The 24,082-nt window shown below is 38.2% G+C and overlaps 1 protein-coding gene across 11 annotated transcripts in view; it reads right to left on the bottom strand.

Moving 5' to 3' along the window:
• The window catches only part of LDB3 (LIM domain binding 3), a 108,293-nt gene that overhangs the window by 72,272 nt on the left and 11,939 nt on the right, over positions 1 to 24,082 (bottom strand). For all 11 annotated transcript variants that reach the window (XM_008642784.2, XM_017746390.1, XM_017746392.1 and 8 more), the window contains one exon: positions 3,924 to 4,075. In XM_008642784.2, the coding sequence (XP_008641006.1) occupies positions 3,924 to 4,075 (152 nt within the window). The remainder of the gene's footprint in view (positions 1 to 3,923; positions 4,076 to 24,082) is intronic.

Below are 24,082 nucleotides of genomic sequence, written 5' to 3'. Positions count from 1 at the left end.
CTGCATCTACAGAGGTATGAAATGCTTTAGAGTATCAGCCTGGTTTGCCTGAGTGCCTCATGAGAGTTCTGCTGAGTAATAGTGCACAGTGCCAAAGACACTTCTTTCCTTCTCCTCTCACTCCCGCACTCTTTTCTTCGGCAAAAAAGAATTCACTTCCTAGATGTACTTAGTCCCCTAAAACTTAAGGAAGTAGTGCTAGTCTGAAGGGTCCCATACATTCCCACATAACTGGATCACATGTCCCTTTCTCCAGACATGGTCCAAATACTTCAACTCCCTGGCACTTGCCTGTCTGCATCCTTTAGCTTCCCAAAAGCAGCAAAAGGAGGCACACTGCAGGCTCTAGAGAAATAGGCAGCCAGACAATTCAGCTCAAGCCACTAACAAGTTCTGGCTGCCTGATCAAACCTCTGGCACAGCTGGCAAGACTTCCAGTCTAATTTTGTGGGTTTATGTGAAAACATAGCATGGATGAGGTGATAAGAATGAATTTAAGAGGGAGTTTAGGGAAGGAAGTTGTCAGAAAAAACTTGACACCTGCAAACTCCTGAACCCATGACTGAAACATGGAGAACTCCAATCAGGCCAGCACTGAACATTCATAGAAGAGCTATGGTAGTGCAACTTGAACAGTACAGGTGGTACTTGAATTAAAACTAAGGTAAGAATCATAGAATCCCATTGTTTAGGCAGGCAAGTAGGAATGGGGTCACTTAACACTCCCTTTTTTCTGTGTTTGATGTCTTGCAGTTGGACGTCCTGCACAAGTGCTGACATCATGTACAGGTTTTCTTGACGGCCAAATTAAAACAATAACCAGTTCCCACCCTGAAAAAAGCCCAGAGGGAACAGAAGTGTTGTAATAAAAGTGAGTAGCAGCAAACACTGTCTTAACTGTCAGGTTATAAACAATGCTCATGAAACCTTCATGGCCACGATCAATAAAGGGAAAGGCCATCGCTCTTGAGAGCCAAGAACCATTAGAAAAAGCTTTCTATCTCGGAGCATTTACGTCGAGATTTCACATGCCGCTGCTTCTTCCATGGCCTTACAGATTAAACAAATATGATCAGTTCTACTTCCAGTGCTGCAACAGCAAAACCAAGCCACAGATTGCCTGGTAAGGCATTCCATGACCTTGAAACATACTCTGTAGAGCCATCTGACTGCTTCACATACATGTCCAAAATCATCACAATTTAGAGCTTAAGTTTTCCTATCACAACAGTCAATCTCCTAATGCACATATGTGCCTTTTCCAATGTTTCCAAACTTCTATACAAATAGGCTAAGCGAGCACTTCCATCTCTGTGCTCTTTATGGCAACTAGGGCTGTTTTTCCATAGTACTAGAACACTCCGCTCCAGTTTCATTGCTGCAAGCCATGTCTAAAAAAAGTCAAAGTGATCTCTTAGCACAGTCATTTTCCTGGTAACCAAGTCCCAGGAGATTTTGCCTCTCTTCTGTCTTGTTCTTACTTGGTTGAAGGTTACTATCCCTTGTCACTGCTACCTTATTTTTCATGTTAACTGTTACTCTTTTCACCAATCCAATATTTGCAAAATTTTTTTGTTGAAAAAAGTATACTGCATTGTAAATTTTGGGCAGGTGACTAAACTGACAATCGTTCTGTCCTTAGGTAAATTAACTCGTTAGTGTCCAGGGAAAAAATATTTTTTAAGGCAAGATTAATAGAACTTCCTGAATATAGTGGAGATGTCTTTTGTTCAAGACACTGGACCTTTAATAGGGTTGCTAGAGTTTAACTTGTATAAATACTGAATTGTGCAAAGCAAAAGCCAGCTTAACGCCTCTGAGCACAATTTTTGAATAGCCCCATATCATCTAAGAAAAAAACATTATTTAAAAAAAAATACTTCTCAGTTTTTGTCATTGGTTTTTCCCAGTGAAGCTGGAATGGGTCACCAAGGCGAACTAATAGCTCACATCATAAAGCAGCTGAAGAGAAGAGTCCATTAAATGTATAAGTTCAGAGTCAAAACATGATCTGAGAAAGTTTTCATTTGCTAAAAAAAGCCATTTTATGATCTATTTATGTTTACTAGTATTTCACTTTACCTTATGCCATTTTCCTTCTTTTCAAAATGGATTGTAGTTCATCTACATCTATTATCTATGCAAGCATATTTCAGTCTGTGGAACACTCCATTACTGCTTTCTTTGGTTGTTCATTACACATATAACTTGAGTATCTGAATTATATATTATTGTTTAGGAATAAAAAGACAGGGAAAGCCTTAAAAAACAATAGAAGAAAAAATAAATAGAGATGAAAACAATTAATAATGGCACTTCCACTAGTTTTCTTTTTACTTTTTTCTTAATGACGTGGCCACTAGAATTGCTGGTGATGTAATTTAGAGGTCAGCAAATAAAAAAGCCTAATTATTACTCAAATGAAATATCTCTGGCAACACTTGATCAAAATTACTGTTTTAAGTGACTTGTCTCTGTGATACATATTAGGATAATCTGGATTTTTTAGACACAAATTTGGAAATCCTTCTCCTGTGTCTATGGAGAGATGCTGTTGAGAGATGTTGTTTTGTAGTTTTAAATACCAGGCCATAGAGGCAGACACTGGACAACTTTTCAGGTTCAATATCCAGGAAAATTAATACTAAATGTGCAAGAACACAAAGCACAGTAAGAAATGTTTTCTCTCAATGCAAAACCACAAAGATCCAGCAGAAAGACAGACAGAAGTTCTAAAACAATCAGAAAAGATTTTCCTTAACTTTCAAATACAAAATAATCCAGAACAATGTAAATCTTTGTAAAAAAGAAATATATACATTTGTAATAACAGTAGCACTCAGAGTGAAGAGAAAAGAAGCTGGAGTGGGTGTGAGGATGAGAATTCAACTACATGAATCAAGGTAGTGTTTTTCTACTCTATCTGGAACACTCAAAGACAAAGCCTTGGGGGAAAATCAGCCATACATTTTCCTTTATAGTACCCCATCCTGTCTTGGAAACCTCATCTAAACTTCTTATTCTTTAGCTTTTAGTCTGTTCCTGATACTGATTATCTCTACTGCACATTCATGTAAGAGATTTTTTGGTTTATTCTCAGAAATTGTACTTCCACACTACAGTTTGCTTTCTGTACTTGTCTTTGCCTACCCTGTACAAAAATTACCTTCTTCACAATGCAATAAAACTAGCAGCTACTTCGCTTTCTATGATTATGGAGCTTTAAATATTAATACGTTTATTACAGAAATCCTCTGTGCAAGGTTATCTAACTTGAGAACAAGTTTCCTTGGAAGCAACATTAACCGGAAAAAGTTAAAAGACCTATTAACTGCTTTCTAAATGGCAAGACAACTTTTATCACATCTCTATGTTAAAACCTGCCCTCTCCATGTTCTATTGCTTCCCTTTCCTGCACTTGGGCTACATCTTTCTTATTCAGTCAGATGCTGAGCTCTTGCAAACTCACAGGTGCCAGACCATTAGCACAAATTCTCAGCCTGCTGCAACTATTCTTCCTGGGAATGACAGGTTCCTCCCGTGCACTCATAACACTTAATAGGATTGTTGTTTCTAGAACAGTCGTTCATCGATTAACCAAACTAAACTGTGTTGCCCACATGAGAATAAACAAAAGAAACATCACTTCTGTATTTAACAGAAGCTTGAGTGGACATGAGATTACACCTGTATTCAATAGGCTAAATCCCACACAGACACACTCGACACAACCATTCAATTTCTATAGGAATCTATACTGACTTCTACAAGAATCAGAGCAGATTTTGGCTTTCTATCTCATATCTGTGCCATGAGCACTTCAAATAAATCTAACAGACAGAGGTAAAACACTCGCAACCTTTAGTCACAAGTTTCATAGGTTGTCCTTAGGAATGCAAAGAGTTTAAGTTATACCAACATACTTCTGAAGAGTGAGGCTCAGGTTGTGGCTGGCTGATTTGATCTTGTTCTGGGCCTCCAGGTGGGTCATGCTGTCAGTGTTGACTCCATCAATGGCCACGACAAGGTCCCCCTGGTTCATCTGTGACTGTGCTGCCTTGCTGCCAGGGGTGATCTGTGTGGGAAAAGACAAAAGAAAAAGTCTTATCCTGATAAGCCATTCTGTATGGAAAACAGTTGAAGAACTCACCCAGAATTATAGTACAGAATAGATACAGCAGTTGTATCCATTACTGTATGGGTGAAAAATCAAAATTTATGGAAATTAAACAAATCAAAGTGAACTCACACTTCTGCAAAGGTCCAGGACACCATCTACTTGTTGTTACTTCATTTCGAGAGGTTAAGCCCAATGTAGTGGTTCCCTTACCCCCTATTATCACTATCTCAAGGGGATAATTATCTCTATTTATATAGCAACAGCATATAAAGACATTACTCAGAAGCAGAAAACTAATGAACCACTATCCACTGCATGATTTTATTGTATTTTTCCTCCTAAAAGCCATTTTCCCAAAATTAATTCATTTTATTGAGGGCACAGAAAATGAATGCATGTGAGGGGCCTTGGGCACGCTTTGTTTCTTTTATAGCAAGCTTTAGAGGAAATCATTCTGCTTAACCTTATCCATATACAACTGCAGCTCCATTACCAGCACAGATTGCTACATACCCATCTCATCAACCTGTTGGACCTCACACTCCAAAGACCAGCACTCTCAGAAATAAGAAGCCACAGTGCTGCAACCACAAAGCTTACTACTGACACAACAGTTCAGAAGTTCTGTTTGTTCACTATGGCAATGCATTTTGTTAGCTCCAAGTACCTTGTGAACTGCATCTTCTCTGAATGGACAGCACCCTGATCTCAATTTTTACAGCCCTCTCAGCTTCCATATGGATGACATTGGTAGAGTACTAAACCAGAAAAGCCTTCACATACCATCAGCCAGACAAATTTTAGTGAACACAGCAGAGTTGTCCTCTGCTTTCAGCACCCAGTACATAAAGAGCATGGATATAAGCTACAGATCTTTGCTCTTATCTTTAGAGACTCGCTTCCTTACATTCCTCACTAAAAAACCCAAGGATAATCTAAAATACTACAACAAAGGCTGCATTCAGAAATCCTTTTCCTTCAGTACAGTGAACATAAAAGAAAGATGTGTTTGATTGTGAGCCAAAGCTCCCCTGTGAATTCAGCCAGGCTGAAACCATGAAGTTAAATTTCTAGGGAAACCAAAACCCAACACAAATTCAAACACTTCTAAGTGTTAAGTAAAATTCCTTAACTTGCCTTCCTGAATGCAACCTCAAAACACTTATCAATAAATACATACTCAAAAAACCCCTCCTTCTTAAACAATTCCCTAGACTGCTTGTTTATGCCCTTTACTGGCAATGACAAATTAGCAAAAAAAGGGAAAAACCCCTTTCTTAATACGCTGTTAAAGGGGCTCAGTATAGAGGCCAGAAGCCCAGCTGACAGTGTAGTCTGACAATGGGAGGTGTCAGTTTACCAGAACATTAGCTCTAGTATCAGAGTGCTAGAACACACAGCACCCTGGATACTCAGACTACTTAAAAATAAAGATTACTTTGGAATTAGGCATTGTAATTCCCAGAACTGATTTGACTGGAAGAGACAAGTTTTAATACCTTTTCAACTGATATAGAAGCAATGAATTCTATGTTATCTGAGTGAAGGACAGCCACAGATACAATGTTCTCACGCCAGTAGAGCAGACTGATAATGGCAGTACTGTTCCTCAATGTATTTTCCTGGTGCTAAGGAATCGGGGGATGGGGAAATATTCTGTTGTATTTTCAAAGACAGAGTTTTATTCTGCAGTCTAATACACCTCACAGAAAAAAATTAATACGAGTAAGAGATTCATGTTACAAGCACAGTTTTCCTAACCTGTTATGCAAACATTAGCTTCTATGCGTTTTATTGACTTGCATTGTGCCAAGTACACAGAATCCAGAAGCCTATAAAGAACACAAGGATTACTTGTACACCCACATGTACTTGTATAGTTACTCAAAGATCCTTCCCTGCTCAGTCTCTCAAATATGTCGAGAAACAGAATCTGCAATAGAATAAAAGGTAAGGAAAGGGCAGAAAGCGAACCAAAGCAAAACTCAGACAAATGTGTCAGTAAGACTTGAATTCATCAAGTAGAACACTTCAGTATTTCTCAAATTATCCCTTTAAAAATAAATAATCTTTACACATCACTCTTCTAAGACATCACTTTTTACCTCCTCATGAAACATACAGGTTCTTGCCACAGAATATTAACTGTGTGATGCTGGTTCCAAATTCTGGGACACTCTCCTCCACATACAGCTTTTTCTTGTCAAAAAACAAGAAAAGACTGGTTTTTGAACATCAACCCAATTACTGAAAGTCAAACGTCTGCCCTAATTTGGGTATTCTTACTTAACACATATCTCTTCTTCCACTCCCCAGTGATGCCTCAAACAAAGTAAGTCCAGAGAAGCAGAGCTTCCACAGAGAGGATAAAGCACTCTAGATCTGGGACTAGTTTAACACAGCTGTAATACACTGGCTTCCCTCTCACTTTCTCTGACTTCTGCTTTTAGCAGCCCCACATGTAAATGCTGTACCTTAAAATAAAGACACATCAACTATAACTCTCCCAGAATTAGAGTAAATTTAGAGGGAGGGGATGGTTGTAAGGAGTGACCTAATTTCACTTCTTCTAGTGGGATATTTTCTGCCTTTTAGAAAACACTACCTAAATGAAAAACATTCATCACAAGAATCTCTCAAACAAAAAGTCCTCAGTAACTCTGAATTTGTGATTTAGATGACCTTCTAACTATGGCCATTGCAACAGCGTTTCTGAGGCAAAGAGCTCCAGGAGAACCATACTGTGAAAGACAAGGAAACAGTCTCAATCATAGCTCAGTCAGTCTTTATTTAAAAATAAAATGAAAGGGATTCAACTTCTTCAACTAAGTATAAGGGTAGCAAATTCTGGGCAGGATTCTTTCATACAATTCTATTTTTTCAATTCCCATTTCAGGGGACAGCACTCCACTGATGTCACTTTACCTCTAAAATTCAGCTTATCCTTACTTCATAGACAGCAAGACTCACAAGTATAAAAGATGGATCTAATTTATTGTATCTGCAATTCAGACAAGTAGTAAGTATCAGGAAAGAATAACTACTTCTCACAGTCTTTCCACTGGTTAAAAGAATGCTAAATTATTTGGTCCTGTAGCATTTTATAAAGAAGGCAGTATTAAAGACTGGATGCATCAATCTGTATGAAACCTGAAAATCAAAGTACAAAACTACATGTATTTTAGTTAGAACCTGAGAGAGATCTCTGTGAGAGTTCCAAGTGAAGCCACAGTATACATTTACAGCAGACACTGAGAACAGTCAGTAATTGTTGTGAACAAAATACCAGTGTACAGATGGAGATACAGGGCAGACAGATCTGAAGTGTCAAGGCACATTCAAGACTATCTTGTTCCCATTTTTAAAGATCCAGCTGAAAGGAATGGAATGCAAAGTGTTTATATTTTATCTGTTGGTATTTTCCTTTGAAAATTCATCTCTGATCTACTCAAACATTTACTAAATATAATGACAGATAAGAGCTCACTGTGTCTGTAAAATCTTTGGTAAATATTTTCTATTAAAAATATTTTTTGAGAATATTTTTGAAGGACAAATGTTAATTAAACCTTAGAATTAGACTGGAAATCCAGATCTGTCTACAAAGCAAACTCTAGTTTGCTCTTATCCTCTCTTCTATTAACTGAAGTAACAAATGTAGAGAAATATAGTACTGTCAAGGATAAACATGCATTTTTCAAATTGACCACCAATCTTTTTTTTCCTAAAACAAATCTCTGAGCAAGATCTAGGCAGAACGATTTCAGAAAACCTTTGTAATAGCCTTAACTCACTTGCTCTGGACTACAGCACAGCTTTCAGTTGCTAGGTGCTGCAAACGCCTTTATTTAATGCTACAGAGAGACGTTCATCAGAGTTTCAGGGTACAGCTATCGCTGTCATTTCTGATTTACAAAATCCAATCCAGGGTACCACCAACAGATCTAATTTTGATAGTATTTCTTTAGTGCCTCAAGCTCAAGCACAGATTTCATTTTGAAAAGCCAAACATCTCACCTCTCTCAGAAGAGCAAAGGAATATGTGCTGCTTCACAGATGTGAATTTTCAGCCCTCACAAATTTCCTACAAGACAGACATCTGACTTCCAACATCCCCAGCTTAAAGCAAGTTGGCAGGCTGGAAGTATCACATGTTACTTTCAACACACCACAGAGAATTCTTACTACGCTCTGTTGTGAGCGGATCTGTACACTGGGTGAATATATAGTACCACAGTGACAGCTGTGCCCTAAAAAAACTCATCTGCACTGGGTTCACAGTAAATACTACTTAGCAGGAGCTCTGGGAGGCAGTGTACAAAGAGCAGCTGCTGCACCACCTTGAGAACTGCACATGTTCCCAGCCAAGCCCCCTCAACTCCACTCCAAAGGCGAGAGATAGGGATCAAGCAGCATTTGAGTGGATGAGTGTTCAAATACTAACGGGAATGCTTGTATAAACAGATGGGTGGACACAGTTTTCCTACCCCCAAGGAACTCCTAATTTACAAGGCAGACAAAAATACATAGGAAGGTCTACACAAATGAGAAGCTGTTAATATAGTGGCCTGCAGCATTAGCCAGGGCCTCTTCTTTTTCCAGCACTTGAGCTATGCCTGCCTTATCCTGACCTCAACCCCAAAATCAACAACTTGTATTTTCTGCTTCTCATTTAAGAACAACATTTCAGAGAATCAGATATTCACTAGCACTAGAAATGTGCAAAAGCACAGGGAATGAACACCCTCTCCTCTTCAAGATCTCTGAATAGAAGAAATAATTAAAAGAAAATGTTCTTTTCCATAATCAGAAAATCAGAGATTATAATGTGTTCTTACAAGAAAAGGATTGGACAGAGACTAAGGAACACTGGAAAACACAGTATGTTTCCTCTACAGAGAAAACAGCATTTAAAATCTCCCTCCATTGTATTTATGCAAGTGGTTTTTTGCACAGAAGCTGCCAACAGACTTTCAGAGTCCTTTCTAAGCTCTGAGGCTCTAAGTGCCTACAAAACTTTCTTGCTTTACACACAGGAGCATGACCTAGTGAAAGGAGAGACATGCTTTGAAACCCCACCGCAGAACAGTTGCTGAATGCCCATATGAATCCAAGTAGTTATCTCTGGACCAGAGAAAGCTCTTCCTCTCCCATAGTAAGAAAGTTGCTTGAGGAAATTAATATTATCATTTCCTAAATGAGTCACTTTCCATCCCTGTCCCCACAATAAACGTGTAACAGCTCCAAAGGGAAAATCATGCTTTTTCTTAGAAAACAGAAGTCAATTTTAGACAAGAAAAAGCTGCAAAGAATATGAATAAAACCCACTGGGATAAATAATCAGGCAGAAATTGACCATTTCATTTGACACATTGCTAGAAGGCACAAAACATAAACCAGAAAAGAAACAGCCTAGATAACCTATACCATAGAGCAAGCATCCTATGGCTTTTATACCTTTCTATGTCAGACAGGAAAGCTGAGCAAGACCAATTAAATGCAAAGACAAGACTGTAGGAAACCCAAAACTAAAGTCCTTGCATGTATCACTAACCAAACCTAAATAAATTTCCATTTTGCAGCTATCATTTGCCTGAACAATATGTCTCATTGTTTTCAATTCACTATTGGGTTTTAATGGGTTTTTTTATCCTTTCTGCGGTGTTCCTTTTGTTGCTTTGGTTTGGTTTTTCTCTTATTGTTTTTATTAAGACACCAAGACCTGCCTTAAATGAACACTCATGGCATGTGCAAAATATGCCACTGACACCTTGAAGAGATTCCAGTTATACTAAACAGAGCTGTGCTGGCAAGCTGCAAAGACACTTTGAAGTGGCCTCTCAGGCTCCGCTTCATCTGTAGCAAGGAAGAGAGATTACAATATGTGTGAGAACACCCAAAATAGTTCTAATCTACCTCTCTTGGGTACCAGGAATCACAATGCCACAGCAGCACAGAGATTTTGTGGGATGAACAGTTAAGCACTTACAACTCAGGACACCCTGTGCCGAAATCTGTACTCCAACAGCAGAAGGGCTAGGGGCACTCAAGCTCTCCAGCTTACCTCAGTCTCAGAAGTGCTAAACCAGGCTGGAATGATGCCACCTTGATTAACACCAAAAATTTCCCTTACACTTAACATCATTCACAAGGCTGCTTTTCATACACAACATATAGTCTCTCCAAGAAAGAAGACAGACAGATAGCCCTTCCTGCCAAGCTAACTAGACTCAGGTGATGAAAATAAGCCAAATGTAAAAGACTTTCAGCAGTGAAATGAAAGGAAGCACATAGGCAATGCTTAGGGAATTGCCCTAGGCAAGGCTTTGGGGGATGTTCTGAGAGGCAGTGTGACTACACCTGCTCCTGTTTGGAAGATCATTTCATTCCCTGCCCCACCTCCATGCTGTCTGATGGAAACATTTTCAACCCTTTCTTAAAAAAAAAAAAAAGAAATATTGTGGACTTTGCAGATTAGCTCATTAGAAGCATGAGTACTCTGTGTTACACCAACTATACAGACGACAGTAAAAGAGAGGACGTGGCATTTAATAGGATGTGTTGGCATAACTACAAGGTTATGCAGCTCTTTATGAGGTGTATGGTACGACTAATAGTAATATCTCTTCTCCCCATCTTTATCCAAATATAGCTGTTAGATCTCTTCAGTCTGTTCTCAGTTAGCATCACACACTGCCAAGGTAGCGTGTGCTGCATATCTCACAGAAATTAAATGGAAGCAAAGAGGTGAGTCATATAATGACAAATGTTGATTGTTTTGTTACAACAGGTTTTAAGAAAGAAGTGACTGAGTTCTTACTTGGTATCAAGGACTTTAACAACCTGAATGCAAATCAAAACCAAGACTATAACTGAGGTACTGATCCTTAGTATTCTGGCAGCCCCTACGTGTGAGCTGATCTGTCAGCTTCCACAGGACAACCCCCTGCAGCAAATATACACACAGCTTCCAAGTGCCTGCAGCATCAGAACTGCCAAGTTTCTTCAAAGGTTCCTCAGCCTCTTCCCTGGTTCTCCTTTTCAAATTTGAATTCATTTTAAGGCAGTTATGTAAGGTGGGATGTTTCTTTGTGTTTCAAGCAGACAGATCTCAGTCATCAATATTGCCTCCTACGTTTTCACAGCTATCAGCTTCTTGAATTCTACATTCTGTGAAGCTTTTTAACCTGCTCACAGAAACACAATTTGTCTTGTCTCCCCCTACAACCATTAGCAATAAACTGAGGGGTTTATGTCTTTTGCTATTGGCCACTATGGTAAGATTTTCTTTTTCTCAAGTTCATTTTGCTTAATGTATCTCACTGTATGTAACTAAGATTGTGATGCTTTATAACTTTGAAGGGCTTTTGATTGGTCCAGCAAAAATAAGGCCTGACTAAGAGGGCATTTGAGACAATACTGAGAGGTTTAGTTTGGCAGTTAGTGCCTGCAGCCACTTCTGATATTAAGCAACTTAAAGTAGCTTTGACTTTGAGCAAGTCCTGAGGTTCCAGCACAGATATGATTGATGTGTAAGTGACTCTTCTGCTCCTGCACATTTGTAAATTACTAAATGGATGCAAGCTTACATTTCATTGTTCTTTGAATGCATTTGTTTGAATTCTCTTTGTTTCTGGCCACCAGAATACCAGGGGAGTCATTCTTCCTCTGCTCACTAAAATATGAGCTGCCAGTTTGACACAGCAAACAGCACTCCTCTCTCTAGACCAGAAGTATTTAGTACTGAGCTCCATGCTTCACCTACAGAGGGTAGAACAAGAGGGCAGCACACACCAGCTGGCAGCTGGATGAAGGAAGATGAAATGTAACACACGTCCACAGTGACAGAGGTACTGAATCAGAACTAAAGTTGCAGGAACTGCACTTGGTATCAAGCCCTTACTTTCGTATCTAAGGTTTTAGGAGGCCATGGTGCCCAATGTGAATCTGTTCCAAGTGGAGGACCCAGCACTAAGCTGCCAGCATATAGCATCAATGCCTCCTTAAACACTTTCTTTATCCACAGGAATAACTGTCTTGTACCTGGAGCATTCATGCAAGCTCTGTGAGAGAATAAACAAAAGCACAGGCTTCAAACTTCAGAGAGTGAAGAATTCTTTTTAAGATCAAAGTGAATAAAACAGAATAGAAGCAAAGTTCCCCTGAGAAAGTGCAATGCCAATTTCTTCTTCACGTTTAGTGCATAACATGACATCCCGCCAGGCATCCCAGCAGGATCCCTGGAAATTTAAAGATGTAGCAAGTAAAATAAAATTTTAACACATTTAACAGGTACATAAACTTCTGGATTTTTCAGGAAGCTAGGAAGTTGCAGAGATTGAGGATGTTTCTTTTACGTGTTCAAATGTAATGACTTAAATTTTATTTTCCTAGCTGTGTTCATTTGAACACAGAGAGGCCACTTCCCTTGGGAAGCCACAGGAACCACATTTATTTAACAGGAAGTAATCTGAACATATTGATATAATCTCAAATCTAAAAGGGAAATCTTGTTATGTTGAAGATTGTTACGTTAAAGTAACACAACTTGAACTTCTAAAAAGGAAGGATCTTGTTTTTCTTAATTTTCAAAAAGAAAAGCATCTCTGAGGAGGAATGTGGCTATTGCTGAGGACAAGGATTGACCTTTATTGATAGTACGATGACACCAATGCTGGTTTTGGGCATTTTAACCCATTAAAGTATTGGGTACAGCAATCTTCAAAGATTTCCCACTGAATGTTTGCGTAGTATAACAACACACACACACACACATACAATTTTATTTGATAAAGAACAAACCAGTGACATAGATGGTTTTAGAAAGTAAAATCATCCCTCTAGGTGAATTTACATCTATTAGCTTTATATGCCTTGCATAAACGCAGTATCTTCCCACACATTTTTCAGTGGCTTCAGTGCACAGAGCACTATCAAGCTGACAAGTTTTCAAAATGTGATTTTCTGTGGGTTTTTTGCACATAGTGGAGTGTTTTCCACTCTTCAATAAAAATTTTTTATATGAATTTAGAAAGCCTTCCTGTTTACAGACAAAATAAAATAATAGAAATGAATTGTTGTAACATACTGGTACTGTCTGTAGTTAAAGGCTATCTAAGACTCAAACTTTTAAAAACAAGTCAAACTACCAAGCTGGAAGAAGTATCATTTCTTGAGAAAGATACACTAATTTTTGGTTCAACTACCAATGTTTGTTTAATTTCTGGTCAAAAAGAAGTCAGATCAGCTGGCTGTGCCATACACAAAGGTAACCTAGACTGAGAGTCTTCTTTCTCCATAGAGTACTGCTTCATCAGCTCCCGTTCCCAGCCTGCACCCTTTTCTAGGGAGTATTGGAAGTAAACATCTTTTATAAAACATTAAACAAAAAACAAAGAAATTGTTATGAAAATTTAACTGAAGTCTTCAGTAAACACAATTATTGTTTATGAGCCAACACATCCTGAAAAGTACAACTGAAAGCACTGCTAAGTTAAGAAAATCAAGAAGTGTGTACTGAAATAAGGTTTAAACAGGATGTTCCATAAATTTCAGAAGCTGTAAGAAGATTTAGAAGAAGGTTATTAAAGAAGAGCTTTAAGAAATTAAAGACTTCAGCTAGTTAATATTTACCTATGGTGAATGGCTCTTCATCTGAAGTGATCTTGAATTGGAAGACCCAAACAATGCCACTCAACTCCATTGCACCGTGTCTTCTATTTTTATGCCCAAGTTTCAGACAGAAACTCGATTCAAAAATTCTCAACAACTAGAAGAAAAGCTTTTCTTGGGGAATTTTCACTCTGGGGAAAGGCAGGAGCCTGTCATCTCACAGTTCCTGATTCAGCACAACGCATAGTTCAAGCAGCCTCAATTATCTTTGGATAAGGTACTGGGTTTTTATTTGTATTTTCTGCAGCCTTGTTTGTGCTGACATGTTTTGAATTCCTCAAGGAGTTACCCAGCACAGGTGTGTGTGGAGGGGGATTCCAACATGCAAAGCCTATGATCATAAGTGGCACTTGAAAGAAGGTATTAAGACAGGAAGAGAAGCCCGATCAGTTTCCTCTCCAGCTGGCATCCTGCTATGGACAGCCTTTCCCCTTCTGCTCGCCCTGCTGATTAACAGGTGAGGGTTAGAAAGCTTTCAGTCCCACTGGGAATGGTGAGATATACTCCATCTTAATACATTCTTCAATTTTATTTTGTGCTACATTCCAGAGGCTCCAATAGAAAACATCCATTGTTTTAATTTCAGGGAGCAAAGTGGGCACCCATTAATTGTGAATGGACACTTTTTGCCAAACCAAAAGGCCCCTGCAAAAACCAGCCTGCAGATCTGCCTGTGGTACTGATAATGCTGGTCAGTGATACTTTTACCTGTTAACTTGGGGACCAACATTTCTGCCAATTCTTTTTTGGGTATTCTGCTTCTTTCCTGTTTTATCTCATCTAGATTTGGTGTTCACCACTTACTGGTGTAAGCAACGACAAGACAGGGCAATATTTTTCTTCCAGAGAATGCATGTTTAAGTGGAGTGTTTCAAGAAGGGCCTTGAAGATGCTGACTACAGCTGCTCCCCCAAATCTCACTCCTCTGCACATTCCTATTTCTTTCAGGTGATTACCTATACTTGGAAATATCAAATATTTCTACCAGTTTGGTAGCACAATCAATGCTTTAGGAACTAAGTGTGGGTATTCCAAAATGGGTTAACCATTCATATCTAATAAATATTCTTAGGTAGCAGAAGTTAGGTGCATCAATTGTGTTAAAATCATCATTAGCCTGCTTGGGATGCCTAACTAGGCTTTATAGAGAAGAATATGGTTCTGATTCTTAGTTCAAGATACTCATTCATCCTCAATTCAGAGCACAGCTCCTTAAGGATCATCAGGCTGTGGAACTTACACAGAAGTAACAGAATTATTCTGCGGGGTGCCTCACTTCCATTTCAAAGTTGTACTTTTATCTTTAATTTCTTTAATAATAAGTGCAGGCATTTTTCTCTGCACTGCAAGCAGAGGATGTAATGAGCTACATACCTAGTCACAATGAGTTTCTAAACTCTGCTTGTCCAAATTAGGAATTCTCCTCTCCTGTTCCAGAGTAAATACGCTAATTATGATAATCTGGTTGTGTATTTTATTCAGGAATAAATGTTCACAGTACATCTATTTAAATCCATGGAAGAAATGCGATCAAGTTCAGAATTTGCCTTAACAGTGTTTTCCTTGGCTGCATTAGACACTGACTTCTGCAATGGGGCATGTCAAAATAATTGGTTTGGAAGAGGCAGCAGGAAAGTTGTCATTTGACCAAGAAAGAATTTCAGAAGGTCTAAGGTGGTCTGCCTTTCTGTGTGCAGTTTGTCTTTTTCCCTTTATCTGGCACCAAATGAACTGCTGAACACTGAATTGTACAGATGAGAAAATATGACAGTTACTTTAAAACCGTAACTTGCCTGATACATATGAGGAATGAAAGGAACATAGAAAAAAGTTAACCCTTCACTTTGCTCTCAGATGAGCACTTAGTTAAACTACAGGATGATGAGCTTCACCACTGTATTTTGCCATCAAGCAAACATCTGAATGACTAAATCAAAGTGACATTTTAGACTGCAAAAAGAAAAAATGTCTTTAAAGAAGATTGATGTATTCCCTAATACCAGCAAGAAAATCTCATATTCAGCCAAAATTACTACTGGTGGAATTATGAAAGTTCTCTGTTCCAGGCAGCTACAGTGATATTTTTTCAGAGCTGTACACCCACGTGGAAACAAAGTTTGTAGGCGTTTTTGAGTTTTAGTATGTTGTCAGAGCTCGATCTTGGCCACCCTCTCTAGTTTAATTTTTCATCTGTTTCCTTTTTTGTTATATCATTCCTCCTCTCACAACATCTTGTTCAGTAGTCTTGCTTAGTTTCATTAATCATCTTTGCAGAGAAAAAGTCAGTGCTGGAACTTTGATGTGAGCAACATCAATGCTGTAACAACTGCAATGGCAGCAGAAAACATTTCTCCAAGTGAATATGCACCTATTTAACAAAAAGGAGGCTTTTACTTCAGATACCAGGAAGCGGAAATAAACGAAAATTAGGAATGCTTGGACGGTTATTGGACAGCTGGGGAGATTCCTGGGGCAGACAAAAGTGCCAAATGGAGCCGTATGAGTAAGCTCTCTTTATCCTAGGATGGGTCTTCTATTTATAGAATTGTACAGCCCTTGAAGAAACCGTAAGATCGCATATGTAAATGATACAGGAGCAACATACGCATTTTATATGAAACTGCCTAATAAAATCCAAAGATGCTCCCAAACTTTTAGTAGACCTATTTTAAAGAGTACCACATATTATGTCCGTCTGGTTCTCTCAGCTGGTGACACGCATTTTCTTCTGAATGGCCTTCCCCCCTGCATTTTTGTATAATTTTCAGGACTGAAAGGAATTCACCTTCTACCTTCTGCTTACACTTTTCATCTATCTCCTACATAAAATCCTCAGAAAAGAACTCCTTAATTCCTGATCATACCAGTCAATCTTCTGGGTCATATCCAGTCCACTATACATTCAAGAAGTAAAAAGAATTCCTATTTCACACAGTTACATTAACCTCCTATTCTATATCTAGAAAGCAACTATTGCATGACATTATTCTTCAACAGCTATCCAAAGTAAGAACTAGAAAAAGACTCCTATTCTCTCTTACATTGAATTAAGACTGAACTACTTTCATGAAGAATGTCATGGTGTTCATGACTGAACATTCACTACTAGAAATAGCATTTTACCTGCAAAATTTTATCAAATTGGAGAGACTCACAAGGCTGCAGAGGAAAATATGAAGCATAAACAGTAGCTGATATCAAAGCTATATACATCAACCACTCAGTGAAAACATAAAAGCAAGCCTAGATTCATCTAGTGGTCTTCTTTGATATGGGACACACCAGCAATTGGAGGAAACTCTCTGGTTTTAAACAGTGAGGAACCAGAGGCTCTTCCATAAATTTCGAGTGCCAAGCATAATGGGGCCCAGATTTTCCCTGGCTCTGTACTTCAGGGTAATACATGTATGGAAGATAAAGAATCAGCATGTTTCACAGTGAAAAACAAAACATCAAACAAGATTTTGGGGAAATGACACAGGAGACTGGTATAAATGAATCATCCAGGCATTTAAATGAGTTCCTAATAAAAATACAAATAGGAAAAAAAAAGAGAAGCTGAGACATAAGAAAAATAGAAAACTTATTTTACAAGTTTCTGGCTATGTCAGAGAAGAACAAGACATTCTACCCTTCAAAACATCTAAAAATCATCTCATGTGCTGCTCTGTGTGAATACCACAGACAAACAGAATTGATATGAAAGCATGGATTTCAAGCTCTATGCTACTTTGTCCTGCAGTCTAGGTTCTAGCATCTGTTGCAGCCTCTGTGAACAGATTTGTAGTGATAGTGCAGCAGTAAAAGCTCCACAGACAATGAGGTGTTGGTCAAGTCTCTTTAAAGGCCCCTTAGCCTTTTTTATCATGCATGACCCTTTAAGAATGTGCAGTGCAATCATCCAGAGGAAAAAAAAGCACCAGGCTGTCAAGCTAAGCTTTTGCTGGCTGCAACTCAGATATGACACAAAGTCATGCCCATCTTATGTAAAAATTGATAAGAAGTCGTGTGCTGTTTATGGTGTATCTGTGTGTAATTACAAAGTCTTGTGCTTATATCTGTGGGTACATTGATAATCAACTTTCAGGAAAAAAACCCAAAAAAACCCCCCCAAAAAAAGCAGAATGGAGAACTGAAAGTGTGAATATCAAAAGTGGTTAAATCCTTCCAAAGAAGGAAGGACAAAGAAGAGAACTGCTCTAAGATTAGCAGCTTTTGAAACACCATCATTACAAGTACCTTCCCCAAGTCAGGTGTGAATCAAGCTGCTGTGAAAGTTAGTGAGTCAAGGAGTCTCATGCAGGAAGTTAATTCCATTGTGCACATTTCTTCCTGTGACCCCAGCCCATTTGCTTTGCAGAACCAGAGAACTTTTTCTGGCCTGTCAATTCATTAGAAATAAAGCTTCAGCAGAGCAAAAGCATTATGGTCCCAACTCCCCATTACTTTGCACAAATTTATTCTCTTCAGCGCAAATGCAAGATTTCAGTTTCTCTGTTAATTGCTTTGCACTACGAATGCCTTCATAACTGCCTGGCAATGGTAAATCACAGCGTTCATTTCCACCTCAGGCAAGATAGCAATGATTTTGTCTCAAATCACATTTGGAAAATATAACTTTAATTTACAATAAAGTTCTAAAAGCTCTTCTACTCCCTCTACAGTTTTATGTTCATGTTGGTTTTATGACTATGGAAGTAAAATTAAGGATGGCAGGCAGCCTGGTGCTCCTGTTCCAAAAAAGCAACCTTCCTGCTTTTTGTCTCAAAAGAAGAACTTGTAAGTCCTTCTCACCCTTCCATCTGGGAACCCTCTCTAATGACTATGGCTAGGGCCAGAGCAAACACTTCACAAAAGACAGTCACGTATAACTTGCCATTCTGTAAAGTCTATGTGTAACACACCTTCCTCTTCGTACCAGAGTCGTCTTCTGCTCCAGTGCAGTCACTCAAAGCACACCATCTTTGCAACTTTTGAATGACATATAAGCTTAAATCACAGAAATTAAAGTTTGAAGTTGCCTGTGTTGACAGAATGCAGACAACTAGCCCATGTTAGTGGCAGAAAGTCAGAAGAATGATCCACAGGATCAAAAGGATCTATCTACATTTGTCTGTAGTTCAATTAAGCAACTCCTTGTCATGACAAACCTATGGAGCATAGAGAGCCACTAAAAAAAACCCCATATAATGGATGTAGGAGAGACTGGATTTCAGAATTGTACACTTATCTCACTGGGAAGAAAGGCTGATACAGAATCTTCTGAAGTAAACGTGAATCAATACTAAGCAAATAACTTTTTTTCCCCCTTAAAAACCTTTCATTCCCTTTCTAACTTTCTGTAATAAACAGAACAATCAACTGGGAAACATCATCCATGTGTCGACAGTGCACACCGTCAAATCCAGTCATAATATGCTAATATGCCAAAGAGCCTGATGGATTTGTATGTTTCTGAATAGACACAGTATTTATCAGTGCATAGTGCACGTATTTCCACAGTGGACAGCAATATTACGATATACCATTTTGTTAATCCATCTTCTAAACAAGGTTGGCATTGATAATGGAAAAAGTTTATTTTTAATATAAGCTTGTAACTTAAACTATGATAGTATTTTCAATATTTAGTAATACAGATTGATGTTGCTGCAGCTTGACTTATGAGTATTTAGTACAACAGCACTTACCAATATATTGACTGTCTTAAGTATTTTTTAGAAGTGGACTTTATTCGTCACAGAAATTGTTCTGCCTTGTTAAAAAGTACTCCTCTAGGTGGCCTATGCTTTTCTTTTATACATGGCCCTGTTCATGAAGGGCATTCATCTGTATTATTACATGTACTAAATGCCAATTAATTCTCCCTTATGAGTTACGATAAATGATTATTTTAGGGTGGAGTTACTAATTTTCCAAAGGGTCTTTATCACAGCTGTGTTGACAGGACTTTAAGTATGGTGGTATGCTTAGAACTCCCCTGAAGTAGCTGAAGTATGTGCCACAGCAGGTGCCACAAGTAGAACATAGACTTGCTTTGACATTAAAACATAGGGTATCGAAAGAGTGCAGGGCTGTTTGATGGATTTATAAAAGCATGTGTTGCGAATGGTTTGGAAAAGTGGAGCCTTCAGGGTATAGCATTAGAGTCAAAGCTAACTCAATTTGAAGAAATCCTGCCTCATCACAGCAACAGTTCTTCATGATGGTCAGGGTATCTGTCATTAAAGAAACATTTTGACACCTCCAAGGAAAAGCTCACTGAAGTGTAACCTCTTGGGGAAAGTAAGACCAAAGTACTAAAACATGCTCTTTGAGCTTTAAGAGACATTTCTGCCAAAGAACTGTAAAAATTACACTTGCATCTGTTTTACAAAATAGAAAACATAGTTTACATTTCTTTCCCATTCTTGTCAATGCCGTCTTTATAGAAACTTGAATTTTTGCACCAATTCCCAATATCACAGGATGTTGGTAATCAACGTACCTTTAGCCCTTCAGGCATGAAGTGGCATAGAAGGGACAGCTTTTACCAATCAAAGGATCTCTCTGCATCTGTGGCTTTATGTCCCCAGCTTAGACTGACCAATTCACTCCCACAAAGCAGGAGATGGAAAGCCCCTCCTCATTAGCCACAGCTAAACCTCTCTGCCAGCATACACACACTTCTTGCATCCACAAGCTGACATTTGCTCCTCTGCTTTCCACAATCAATATGAAAATGTCAGTGTGGTTGTGATCTCTGCAAAGTTTTTCCTACAAAAATTTGTTCACAGTACCTAGCAGATTTGGCCTTTGCAATGTCATTCTACAAAGACATTGATTATTCCTTTACTAATACCCCAAAACTGGTACAGTATTTGGCTTTCATTTTCTTGATCCATCTGCAAAATCAGTTTTTGCTTTCTGTATGAATTAAGGTAACAGATAACTTGCAAAAATTAGGTGAAATATCTAACCAGTCTGTTCGATAGTTTATGGACTTGAGGTGTGCCAAAATTGTAGCTAAAATTAAAGATCTGTGAAAAATAATGGAATAATCCCAAATGCCACTAGGAAAGCAGCCTAGGCAGCATATACATTTCCTAGATTAGTCCTAAAATATTTACACAGCCAGAAAACCTCAACGTCACCCATAATTAAAAAAGCCAGAGCCAGATTCCCAGATATTAGAAAAAAATTACATTCTACAGTGGCCAGCCTCCTTAATGGAGTTATATTAGTTTATTCCAGCTAAAAATATTACCCTTATCTTAGTGAGTGTAGAATTTCTTTACAAAATAATTTTAACATTATGTTAAATAGGATGTTTTCCGAGCTCTTTTTATATACAAGTGATTGAGAACAGCAGTATTATCCTTCAACTCATAAGGCTCTCTTGACAAGTATATTCCCCTGTAACTTCATAGAACTAGTGGAATTATATCAGGAATAAATCTGTTCCAGTATCTTCAGTTACTCTATTTGGAAACCAGTCATTTGCCTGACCTTCAGTGCAACACTAAAAACAGAGTTTGTCTGTCATCAAGAGCCAGTGAGATTTCAGATAAAACAGAACTCATGGCTCCTGCAATGAAATTCCGGGAGTGTCCATCAAAGGCTTGCCAACAATAGCATCTCACTCAGTCAAGACTTTCATACTTTGATAAAACTAGGAGAGAGGGGGAAGAGGAGATTTGACATTGGGAATTGGGCATGTCACAGCAACTTACTGTTCAGTCTCAAGTATACAAATCCAGAAGAATTCTTTAATTATATTCTACCAAAACTTTTATGAGTTGAATAGCTTTGGTTCTTTAAAGGTCCAATAATTTCTCACTCTATTGACAACTTACTTTTTGGGGGTTTTTTAGTTGGCTGTGAGGTTTTTTTTAGCCCTCTGGGGGAACATGCCTGCAACTACCAGCACCACAATGTATTTAAAATAACATACAGAGCAACACAAAATGAATCAGATCTGTTCTAAACATCAGTGTAAACATTGTGAGCAAGCACTGAAGTGGAAGCAGGACTATTTATTCTCCAACTTCCTTGTTTAAATTACAATTGATTAATCTTGTGTTCACTAGAATAAAAGGATTGTTATAGAAGGACAATTGCCAGGCAAGATTTCAAACTTCTTCCTTATGGTCCCATGCCAGTATGTAGGCTTACAGTGCTCTCTCTTCTGTCACACTGGCATTTCTCTTGACATTATTTAATCCAAACTTAAATCTCAAAATACCATCCCAGTCCTAGCAGAATATTGCCCAATGCTTTGATAGTGAGAGATGGTGATACCAAAAATTACCAGGCATTTCCACATGCAGCTTAGATATCCATTAGTACATACAGTGGTTGCTAACAACCTCACTATCTTGGGATATATGCTTACATTCCTAGTATTTGCACAGTTTGTTCAGTCTTGTAGTTCCTTTGGTTTCCACTTAGAGGATATAAACCATTATATATATGCTGAGACTATGAAGAACAGTGGGTAGGAGTGAAGCTAACAGAAAGGGTATCATGTAACATGGTCTTCTCATCTCACAAAATGGACAATGTATATTTTAATCAAAAAGTAAAGTCCTGTCCTAGTCTCTCTCACTGGTCTTTGCAATGAAAATAGACCATAGAAAACAGATTATGGAGGTGTCAGAGGTTAAGAACGGAAAGGAGAACAACAATTCAAGACAACATCAAGGATCACAGAAAGTGAAAGATGTATTTCAAAGTTAAGAGGATGTTAAAATTCGTATTATCAATTTTTAAGTGCAACTTCTAGGCAGCTCTCCTTGAACATGAGGCCACATTAAACTCTCTCCATTACATTATCTAATTGAATTGAGGACTGTCATGGCGCAACCTACTCACACTACAAAGTGATACAAGTCACCAGAGGAAAGGAGGAAAGTGTCAAGAGGCAGAGCCAACCAATGGCTATTTGTCCTTGGAATGAAGCTGCACAAGAAGTAAAAAGATACCATCGGAACAGCAGGATTTTACTTATTCTGGTATCAAAGCAAGATAAACTGGGCAAAAAGTAAGTAATGGTGTGACAAATGATAGAGAAAAGATATATATATATATTGTTTTATATATATGTGTAATCAGGAATATCTGTCAGTCACAGGTATTAAAAAAAAAAAGGAGAGGTTTTTCTTTAGGCCATTTGCATCCCACTAGGGAAAATAGGGAGAAAACCTCCTGTGTTCCAACCAAAAATGAGCTCAATTAAAAATGTACTAAGGACATTGCAAATCGCTGCCTTTTTCATCTGTTCTCAGGATTTGATATCTTTCTATAAAAACATGCTTTTATTTGATTTTTTTTGTTGTTGTTAACAGATAAACCTAGGGATTTGGAGATTTTAATTATTATGACTTTACTCAATAAATACTTGAAAATATTCAAATAAATACTAAGAAACAATTAGATGTTTCAACTTCACTCTTAAAGAGGGTCATCAATCTCTTTTAAGGTGTTAGAATTTAGCCAGCAAAAAGCTTCTCTCGTGACATGCTGAGAAAATGAATTTTTACTGAGTATCCCATTATTGTCATTGCTGAAATGGTGAGAAGATACGAACAGCTTCAAAAGATGGCATGTACCGTTTATTTTCCAAAAAACGTTGGCAGTTTGGGGGCTTTTCTCAATAGTTCCTGAACCCTATTTTGCTATTGCAAAATTGGGTTGTCTGCAGTGGGAAAAGATAATATTTTAGAGAGTATTTTCTAAACATCTCTCTTTACAGCATTAGTGTATCCAAGAGCAGTAGCACACTGGTGTGGATGTATGGCACAAATAGTCTCTACTCAGACAGCAGCCGAGATGCTTTATGGGAAGACTGAAACTAAAGACTTGTGGCATCCAGGCCAGAACATTCACTGTTCTAAAATTAAACTCCAACAAGGAAAGTTTATTCCTACCTAAACCCTTTATTTACACATTGACCATAGAGGCTTAACAATCAGCTGTATGGTGAGAGCTCTTCCCTGGCCTCCTAAGCATGAAGATGCATTTAATATTGGAACCCAACCCAATCTCTGCAAAACCACTGGAGAAGGATCAAGACTTAATGGAGACAAAAGAAGTAACATTGTTTACCAGTCCTTTTAGGGATGCTTCCCTCAGATAAAACTAATAAAAGCTCCAGTTAATAAGACAAATAAGTGTTAAATTATAATAAAACTACTTCTTCATTCTGCTTTCTAGTCTATACAGAGTTTTAATAAAACAAAATGTAGAGACCAAATTAAGTATTTGAGCTAAATACTCAAGAGTGGCAAGAGATAAAGATATCTACCCATA

The sequence above is a fragment of the Corvus brachyrhynchos genome, unplaced genomic scaffold (assembly GCF_000691975.1).
Source record: "Corvus brachyrhynchos isolate BGI_N302 unplaced genomic scaffold, ASM69197v1 scaffold279, whole genome shotgun sequence".
NCBI lineage: Eukaryota > Metazoa > Chordata > Aves > Passeriformes > Corvidae > Corvus > Corvus brachyrhynchos.
This window is presented reverse-complemented; position numbering and strand designations above follow the sequence as displayed.